We start from the raw sequence: 10,244 nt of genomic DNA on the forward strand, positions 1-10,244 counted from the left end.
TTGTCAGTTTCAAAAGGCAACAACTGTTTTCATGGGGCTTATCTTTGGAGCACATTGATTCAGAACAAAGGATGAGAGCCTCGTCTGCAAAACAAAGGAAGCAGCCTCCTCTAGAGGCCTAGAGAGAATGCTTAGTGCCCTCTGCCAGGGACAGCAGGACCTTGGTGGGAGCAATGGGCTCCAGGGCAAAGAGCCAGTGCATGGAGGATACTCAGACTTTGGGGTGGGGGGGCAGTTCCTATGGAGTTGGCTATCACCACCCAGACAAGCACAGACCTGTTAGGCTCTGACAAGATTTCCCCCAGCCACTTTGGGCACTCTGGAATGTGTGCTTCCCTAGACAAAGACTTCCCAGAACCTTATTTATCCTTGTGAGCCTGGCCCAGGTATCCAGTACTCTTTTTTATCTGGTAGGCCAGGTGGTCTAGGATGCTACCCTTTGACTGCTGCCTCAAGTTAGCCTTTCTTTTTGTTTGTCATGCCCCTGGACACACTCTCCCTGTCCATCCTCCCCTTTGCACTTTTCTGCCCTACCTTGATTTCTGTTAGGTCACACTCTTAGCCTCCATCTGCCCCCTGTCCCTATTCCTAGACAACTGTGATACTTGAAAACTAATCAGGCAGACAGTTAGGGGTAGAATTCAGGTGAGCTTGGACATTAGTGGCCATCCAGGCTGAAATGGAGTACTGGGTCCACAGTTAAGAGGCATTACACTTGCTAGCCAAGTTGCTGTGGGCAGTCATTTAATCTCTCGTGAGCTTCACATGTCACATCAGTAATCTGGGGAATATAGATCTTTCCTGGTGTCAATAGGAGGAAAAACAGAAGTGAAAGAGCCATTGTTAGAAATGGTCACCCACCCAGAGAATCTTTAGCCAGATTCAGATGGAGTGGCCTGGGCTGGTCATGTGACTCCCAGATCACCTCTGAATTATGGCCTGATGACAGAAAACAGTGGGTGTGAAGTGTTCAGGACAGTAAGACAGATCCATCCCACCCAGACCCAGTGATTTAGCAGGAAGAGGGCAGCTCTGCTGGTCAGCTGAGAAGGAGCCTCCTTCCCACCAGCACATTCCAATAGCCCCAGAGCTGGAGGAGGCAAGAGCTCCACAGGAAGCTGTCTAAGGGCAGGGTAGAAAAGCAAAGCCCAGTCTGGGGAAATCGCTTATGCTGTGCTCATCCAGGTGCCATGTGTTTGTCCTCTGTGCCTTGGCAGGGACTAAGGCCAAGACCTGCTGCCAGACTTGTGAGCCAGGCACACTCCCAAGCACAGGCCTTCAGCCCCACCCACTGCCACACTAGCCTTGCTCAGTGCAGAGAAGGGCATCTGGGAGCACTTTGGTGGAGAAATTGGCCCTACACAGGCATCTCATATCCCAAGATCAGATCTTCTGACATCTAGGGTCACCAGGCCAGCAAGTGACCTAAAGGTGCATACTTCCTGACAGCTGCCTTTGATGGTTGGCATACTGGCAGCAGATTATTTGAGGAGAGAGAGGTGGAGGTGGTAACAAGTGGTAAGAGAGGATGAGCCCTGACATAGGGCAAGTCACACCTTCATTCCAGTCACAGTCAGGCCGTGCCAACATGAGGAACTCAAAACAAGCTGCCATCACTATGTCTGGCTTTTAGGCCTCGTCAGTTGCTTGGTTGTATTTTTGTCCTTGGTCCTATGAACTGATTCCAAATCGAGTGTGGGGCCTGAGGCCCTGAAGTAGGGCTCCTCCCCCTGAACACCCAGCCCACCTAGAGATAATGACAGGAAGTTCCTCCCACTTTCCACACTGCATCAGGTCAGGAGGAAGGGAAGTGGCTAGTGAATACCTGGTTATCCTTGGTGTAGATTGGTGTGTCCATCAGACCATGTGACCATTCAGGAACATCTGGATTAATCCGCAGGACTCCATGACAGTCCTGCAGAAGCTGGGCGTTCATCACCAAATAGCCCAGAATGCACTCTGTTCTATCCCTAGCAGCTTCAGCACACCATCCATCCCTTGACTGAGTAATTTGAAGTATTTATCCCTATGCTCCATTGCTTACCATCCTCTGGATATAGCTACTTCGTCTCAAGCTCCCAGAGTAAGGCACCCAGATACCTACTAATACTGTGGTTTGGCCAAATCAGAGTAGTATAAGACTGTCACCTCCCTCCTTCTACATACTCTGCTTCTAATAATGCAGCCTAATGTTATATTTTGGCAACCATATCTCACTGCTGACCCATCCTGAGCAGACAGACATTCAGAATGCTTAACTGTTTCTCTATGTTTTCTTGCTATTGAGCTCTGTCTCTCTTGCCCCATCCTATGCTATTACAATTGGTTTTCTTAACCCAGATGCAAACTCTTTTATGTCTACTTGTGTGATCTTGCTCAGAAGGGTGGGATATGCATGCTAGTGTGTGTTGGTGTGTCTGCTTATGCTTTTGCTGCACCAAAGCCTAGTATTAGGTCCCTACACAGCAATCCAAGGCTGATGTTTCTTGGTATCGATAATCTAATATGTCCTTTCCATCTTCTGTTTAGCAAGAGAAGCAGAGATCAGGTCCTATGGCAATGACCCCTAAACAGCAGAATTTGTATATCACCCAGCAGATGACTCAATTTCAAGGTAAGCAGAAAAGATCAGTGTTCCTAAAGAAGCCTGTGAGGAGGAGTGCCAGTCTATTTCTGACTATACAGTTTTTGCATATGGTGTTAGAGGGGCAGAGAGAAGTCTGAAAGTCACATCAGTGGTGCCCAGGATAGGAATCTAACACTGAGAGCAGTTCATCTGCCTCTAAGAGCATTATCCACCCCAATGAGAGGCATAGTGGTTCCAGTATTACTTTAATTGGAGAGGGTGATTAAACAGAGTCAGATCCCTTAAATCCCCTGTTCTGTTGTTGCTCATTGTTTTCTGAAGATAGGTTCTCACTCTGTAGCCCAGGCTACTCTTATACTCCAGCTGCTATTGTGCCTCAGCCCCCCAGTCTGTTGGGCTTACAAAAGTACATCACCATTACCCCACTTTCAATGAGAAACAGGCCCCTCAGGGCCCTGCCTTGTCCCTCCCCTCCAACACACATGTTCCAAGTTATTGCTAATGGGTTTCAGGGCCTTTATCTGGAAGGTATGGGAAATGAAAAGGGAGTTGAAGATTCTCTACCCTAATTAGATATTGGTTGTATGGGGTGGGGGGGAGGTGCTCCCACATCCTCCACAGATAACTAAGGATTCCTATCCTACATCACAGCCATCAATGTCATCCATATTTATTGGCAGTGGTCAGCAAAATTCAGCTTCTACTTCATGGAGCTTACAGGTGCACCAAGGCAACCTGAGTTAAACAACTCTCCAAGCTAGTGCAATGATATCTAATTCATGGGTCCTGAAGAAGCAGTGCTCAGCACTTGTTGGCTAGCCCTCACACAGGTGGGCTACATCTTTATTTCAGCCCCTTGTTATCTAAACATCATTGATCCTCAATTCTTGTGCAAAATACCATGCTTCCTTTGACCTGGTAGCAGACAGAGCTGTGTTCCCCTGGCCAGGCTAGAGTGCCAATGAGGCCAGGCATGAGTCAGCCGAAACAGGACTCAGCCGACTAGCCTTAGGAGGTTGGACTATAACCTAAGTGAAACACTTGCTTTACACTACAGAAAGATCCTAGGCATAGTTACAAGTAAAGGAAGAAAATCTATTCATAGTGTCAAGCATCAGCTATATGGGAGATCACACAGGCCAGTTCTGATGTTCCCTACTTGACCTAGAGCAAAGTACACCACCACCATCTGCCTCAGTTCCTACTCCACAGAAGTCCCAGTAAATATGGGTCACAGTAGGCTGTCCCAATAATGAAAAGAAACTCATCCCTACCCTAAAGCGCTGAGGGTCTCACCCTTCATCTGCTCCTGTCTCTCCACCATGAACATTCCAGGACATGAGGCTTCCAAGTTTCCAGTCTTTAGAAAAGACCTCCACTGCAGTTCAGATCAGCTGAGGCTGCTTCGGCTATGGGACTTTGGAGGGAACAGAAGACTCTTCACCTATGTGTGTTACATATATCAGGTGGAGAAACTAAGACAAATCCTGCCTTTTGTTATCTAAGAGACTGAGCTTTCTTCCTCAGGCCCTCCCCCACCTCTCCCTTCCTTCTATAAAATAGGAACCATCTGTTGAGAGATGGATAGTGCCAGGGTATTAGAGTAAATGTAATCACAGCCCCTGCTTTCACAGAGCCTCCAATATACATGAAGAGGCAGACAAATCAGCTGGCATCAAGTCCAGCATTATCTGCTCTTTGTAGAGCAGTGGTTCTCAACCTGTGCACCATTACCCTTTTGTGGGTTGAATGACTCTTTTACAGGGATTGAATATCAGATATCCTGCATATCAGATATAATTCATAATAGTAGCAAAATTACAGTTATGAAGTAAAAATGAAAATAATTTTATGGCTGGGGGTTACCACACATGAGAAATGATACTAAAGGGTCACAACATTAGGAAGGTTGAGAACCACTGGTGTAGAGAATACTGTGAGCTTGGGGTATTCTCAGAAGACCTTAATTCCAAGCAAAGGAATGAGGGGAGTTGGGAGGGACTGGGAGAGACAGACCAAGGGTGGGAGTGAAAACTACATTATGCCTGTAGCTCATGCCCAGTGACTACAGCCAAAATTCAGGACACCTTTAAAACTAATCCCTATGTCTTTTTCTATACAGCAGTACAAGAACAAGTCATCTCCAAGTGTAGCCAGACCAAGGCAAAACCCTCATCCAACCAGCATATGATGCCACCCAAAACTGAGCTCCTTCAGGACAATCTGATTCCAAGAATATTACCACCCACAAGTCACATGGGTGTTTTCTCATCAACTCTGAGGAAGCAGCAAGTCAACACCGGCCTCCCATTTCCTATCTCCTCAGGCTCGGGTCAGGATCCCCTGAACAGTCCTGGCTTTGTCTGTCCCAAAGCCAAGGTCATGCCCCCAGAAGTACCCTGGCCTAAGCTCTGTGTCAACTCCCTGGGCAGCCAACCCTTGACTCACTACCAACTCAGCCTCCCCAGTGTGCCAATGATGTCTCCAGTGTTCAGTAATGCAGTGTGGGCAGTGGCAGCTGCAGCTGTAGCCACATCAGTTTCAAAGGAATCACCCCTGAGCCAAGTAGATAATAGCATGCTGCAGCATTTTAATAGCAACTCCATAATTTTTGCTAAGGCACCCATAAGTACACCCCCAACAGCCCTAGGATTTCCATCTCAGCAGGCTGTGGTCCAAGCCAATCAGATGGCCCCAGGAGCCAGGTCTGGCCACAAGATGCGTGCTGCTCTGGCCAGCCCCAGATTCAGCTTATTGGGCAATCAGAGCCTTATGCACAGCCCAGCACAGGGGCCGGTGCCTGTACTGAGCACCAAGTCCCTCCAGCAGAGCACGGCCAGCTACTCTCCCATGAGTCCTATTCAGGGACTAGAGCCGCCATGCTATGTAGCTGCTAATGCTGCCACTAGCCAGTCCCCAGGTTCATTGATCAGAACTGGCACAACCGCTGAGCCACAGGACAATGTCTTGCCTCAGGCCCAGTCCCAAACAGATGGTCTGATTTCACCATCATCTGCAGTCAGTGAGGTGGATTTCATGGACGAGCTTTTAGAAAGCTCCAGAGTGGCCCCAGATGAAGACTGGGTGTGCAACTTGAGGCTGACAGATGACATTTTGGAACAGCATGCTGCTGCCCAAAATGCCATAAACCAGAATGCTGTCCAAGTCACCCAGGGTGCTGAGGAACTATAAATCAAAGCAGGGTGCTCCAGAAAGCCCCGTGCTCTCACTCAAAGGAGTGGCCTGAATCTGTAGCCAACTTGAAACTGGCCTCAGACACCCACACTAGGCTCCTAGTTACAGTTTGAATCCTGTCAGCCCTGCCCATCCCTTTATCTACCTGATGAATAAAAAGCTGGTGATTTTTGAAGCTACTTGTACATATTTGAAAATTTTGTAAATGGTTTTCCTAATCATAAATGACAGAAGTATTTATACTTGGTTTTGTGGCTTTGTAAATAAAGTGGCAACTTTGGTTTCAATAGAGTTGTGTTTATTATACATTGTTCCAAATATGCAGACTGTGTTGTTCGCTCCAGTGACACCTTGTTAAACCAGGTGGCTGAGTCACTGAGGTTTTCATGCCACGGGAGATGTGGATGTGACTAAGGGGTGTTGTGCAAACTGACAAATGCCAAATAGAAAGCCACTTGGTCATTAATTTCCACTCCATTACAAATTGTACTACCCCGTGTGACTCTATCTCTCGCAAGCCTTTAAGTCTCAGCTAGTTCTTCCCTAATGAGCATTTACAGCAAAAGTCATGGTATGATTAAGTGTCCCACAGAGACACTCATGGAAAGCCAAGAGCATCCTTTAGGTTTTGTTGGGAGAGGTGCGGAAATATCCTTTGAGCTGAGCACTGTGAGAGCTGGCCACCTCGAGGAACTAGAGTGTTCCCTTCCCTTTGTCACCTATGGTGACCTTCAGACACAGAGAAAGCCCCAGCTTTAAATAGCTTTGGTGCACCATCACAGAGTGATGCTTTAAAGTCTGCTTTAAACCATTTAACACTCATTTTGATGTAAATCTCTGTGGTTTGGGGGGAAAGTCTGTAAACATTAATAGTTGATTTGGGGTTTGTCTTTAATGGTTTCTATTTGCAATTCTTGTCATGTATATTTAAGTGTCTGTTAGAGAAAATCCACAGCCACTGTCTTGTAAACTTTTCTCAGTGTCCAGATTTTGTGTAATCACATTTTAATTGCCACCTTGTATTTTGATTCTACATTTGAAATCTGGCATCTGTTTTGGGCCAGTGTGGTTTTTGTTGTTGTTGTTGTTGTTATTAATTTGGTTTTACCCCTTTGTTCTGTAATAAACAGCCAGGAGAAAAGTGTCTCTGTGTTCTCATTTTCTTCATGGAGCCTCTAATCCCCACAAACCCAAGTCAGCTATGACTTTGGTGCCCTCAGAAGCTGCTGCTATCCTATGCACCACAAAAATTCTGCAGCAGAGTCTCTCTCTCTCTCTCTCTCTCTCTCTCTCTCTCTCTCTCTCTCTCTCTCTCTCTCTCTCTCTCTGTGTGTGTGTGTGTGTGTGTGCATGTATGCCTGTGCACATGTACGCATGTGGGTGTGACAAATTTCACAGCATATGTTGTGGAATGTTTTATTATTAAGGCCCAGAAGCAAGTCAGTTTGACCTCAGCCCTTCATCTTACAGAGGCTGAAACAGGGAACAAGCAGCCACTTTGGAAATTCCAGGCTGGGGCTAGGGGTAGAGAGAAACACTCTGAGGGCTCCCAACCACCATCCTTCTACCCTGTGAGAATACATACTTTCTCTCCCTGGTCAGACCCTGATGCAGCCCTACAATATGGGCTAAGTGTGGCTCCATAGAGAAATGAGCTCCTGCTTCATCCACTTGAGATGAGGTGGCCCCAGGCAGTGGGGAAGATACTGCAGACAACAAACCACAAAGGGCCAGATCCAGTTCTTCTTGCAGAAAGGGCGCTCATACATAGAGGGTTGGTAGAGACTGATCCTAAGATGGTGAAATGCTTGGCCCCACTGCTGAAGAAGTAGACCTGCATTTCATAGACAGACGTAGAACCCCAGTAGTATGCCTAAGCAGGTGTGCACATTTACAGTGTGCTCAAAGGTCTAAAATCCTTTCCCCTGGTTTGGTCTAGCTTGCACCACACTCTGTTCATTTGGAAATGTGGAGTCAGAAGAGTTCAGCAATGGTACAAGGAAAGGCCCCCATTACCTCCCTTTTGGGTCCAGGCCACTAATGAAAAAGCATGCCTGAGATCTGCCTCACTTCCTCTGGAGGAGGAGCTTCACCCCCAGGGTCCCAGACCCAAGCCTTTTAAAAACCTGCTGCCCACAGCAGTGTGAGATATAACCACCACCCCCTTTTCTTCTCCCACTCCTGGATCAGCATCTACAGTCAGAGACTTTGCCCACAGTAATCAGTTCCCATTTAGACAGATGCAAAAACAAGAGACTCCCATGTGACTTATCCTTGGGCCCTGTCCATCATGACAAGTGCTTTCCAAAGAACTTCACCTGATTTTAGCCTCCTCTGAAGGGGACCCTAATAAGAACTTTGCCTTTTCCACCAGGTTGACAGGACCTAGTCAGTAGGTGACAGGAGTTCATAAATGGAAACATATCTTCCTAAAGGCGGTTGGGAGCCAATAGGAGCACAAAGCACGCACACACACACACACACACACACACACACACACACACACACACACACAGAGCCCAGCTGAAGCAGCAGCTGAAACCCAATGTAAAATACTCTTAGAAGATGCCCACACCCAACATTCAATGCCATGACTAAGGGCAAAGGTCCCCAGGGATAGAGTAGCCTCCTCAGTCAGTGGCTCAGTAGAGGGCATTCAGAGGAATAGCCCTAATGCCCAAATCCCTGGTTTTGTTGGCCCCTGCTCACACTGGCCTCTGTGACTACCTGATGAGCATTCCTTTTAGGTCCAGGTAAGAGATGTGCCTATAGTCAGTCATTACTCCCTATAAGGATTGTTCTTCTGTCTGAAGTCTCCATTGTTACAGGCATGGGTCAAAGTCTGGAGGATACCCATTGAGATTTCCAGGACCTTTTTATTTTATTGAAAAGTTTTGTGAGAATGTCTTTATGTGAGTACTGTGTTTATATCCCACCAACCCTTCTATCCCTGCCTCTAACTTCTCACTTTTCCCCTTTTACTCTCTCTCTCAAATTCAAAGTCTTTTCTTTAATTTGTGTTGTTACATACTTACATATGCATATACAACTTATTGAGTCCATTTGTATTTGCTCATATATACATGTGGTAAACCAGGGATACATGGATTGTCACAGAAATAGAGGCAGTTTCTTTACTAAGAAAAAAAGGGCACCCCTGAGAATGGAATTAGGCTAAAGAATTGAGATAGGATCTGGGGCTCAAAAGCCCTGGTCACTGGTGTTGGGACCCTTTATAAGTCATTTACATAGCATGTACATTCTACCACAATTATACATTATGTCTCTTTCTTATGCATGCTGTCCCCTATACATAGCCCCTTAGTCATAGGTAGTTCCCTCCCTCCTCTGTCATTGATTTCTTTCATTTATTAATCTTGATGCCTCTTTCTCCTCACGCCCTACTGCCCTGTCATATCATCCACACATCAAGCAGGCCCTAGTTGTTCATCAGGCAAGCCACAGCCCAAGGGAAGCAAAAGCTGGGTGGCAGGAAGCTCATTGGCACTTTGTTGGTTGTGATTAGACTCAATTCCAGCAATAATTGCATATGGTAATCATATGGTACTAATGAGCTAGTCCTCAGAACCGGCCAGTCCCAAAGCTACATTACAGGCTCTGTAAAAGCTCTCTCCAATTTCTCCCAAGATACCTCCTTAGCCTGCCCAAGAATCTCACAGCTAGCTCTGCCAGTCTACTGTGATCCAAAATAAAAGTGGAGCTTGATCCACTGTGCTGGCTCCATCTCACATTCCCAGAGGGTCAAACTTTCTGAGTCACCTACCCTGGCAAACTCAAGGCTGAGCAAGGGTGGGCCACAGAACAGAACAGCTCTCTGATCACTTTCTGTCACCTGACCCTCCTGCACTTCACTGCACTCCTCTTAAATCAGTGGTTTCTGCTTCTGAATGATAGTTGTCCCAGGTTACTCCTTCTTACAAATGTGTACTCCCACAGTGCTGCTATCACTGCTCCCTCTCACCTAGCCCACCAGCCTATCCTCTGTAGGGTTCCTCCCAAGGACACCTATACAGCACCATCTCTTGCTCATTACTTCCCTTTCCAAGGAGTGCTGGCACTCATTTCCCTTTTCCTCTCACCCCCAACCCAGAAAAATTTGGTTCCTGCTCAGTTCCTCTTCCTAAGTCCTCTTGTCAAAACAATTTCTTTGCACCCATAAAGCCAAGGCAAGTTGCTTACTCCCCAGTAGCAGTGGGGAGTGCCCCTTCAACAGAGCTATGATACACTTGGCCCCTGGGTTTTTTTTTCTCTTGGGCAGGGCAATGGGCTACTCCTTCTCTGAGGTCCCCAAGAAGATGTTGCTCCTTCCACTTCTAATTCTCAGTTTACTAAGGTGCCTTCATCCTCTCCCTATCTTCTGGCTCTATCTTCTGAGACCACACCCAGCATCCCAGCACCCCAGTAGCTGCTCAGTATCTGAGCATCTCAGCTAAGAAGAGTG

The 10,244-nt window shown here is 46.9% G+C and overlaps 1 protein-coding gene across 9 annotated transcripts in view; it reads left to right on the plus strand.

The window, feature by feature from the left end:
- Window positions 1-6,926, plus strand: part of Mamld1 (mastermind like domain containing 1) — a 128,776-nt gene extending 121,850 nt beyond the window's left edge. For 5 of the 9 annotated variants that reach the window (XM_052740609.1, XM_052740645.1, XM_052740656.1 and 2 more), the window contains 2 exons: window positions 2,530-2,614; window positions 4,710-6,926. In XM_052740609.1, coding sequence (XP_052596569.1) covers window positions 2,530-2,614; window positions 4,710-5,779 — 1,155 coding nt within the window. In that variant the 3' untranslated portion in view covers window positions 5,780-6,926. The remainder of the gene's footprint in view (window positions 1-2,529; window positions 2,615-4,709) is intronic. The other 4 variants (XM_052740663.1, XM_052740679.1, XM_052740670.1 and 1 more) reach the window with 3 other exon arrangements.
- The last annotated feature ends 3,318 nt before the right edge of the window (window positions 6,927-10,244 follow it).

This window comes from Peromyscus californicus, unplaced genomic scaffold, assembly GCF_007827085.1.
Source record: "Peromyscus californicus insignis strain IS unplaced genomic scaffold, ASM782708v3 Scaffold_10__1_contigs__length_136768540, whole genome shotgun sequence".
Lineage (NCBI taxonomy): Eukaryota > Metazoa > Chordata > Mammalia > Rodentia > Cricetidae > Peromyscus > Peromyscus californicus.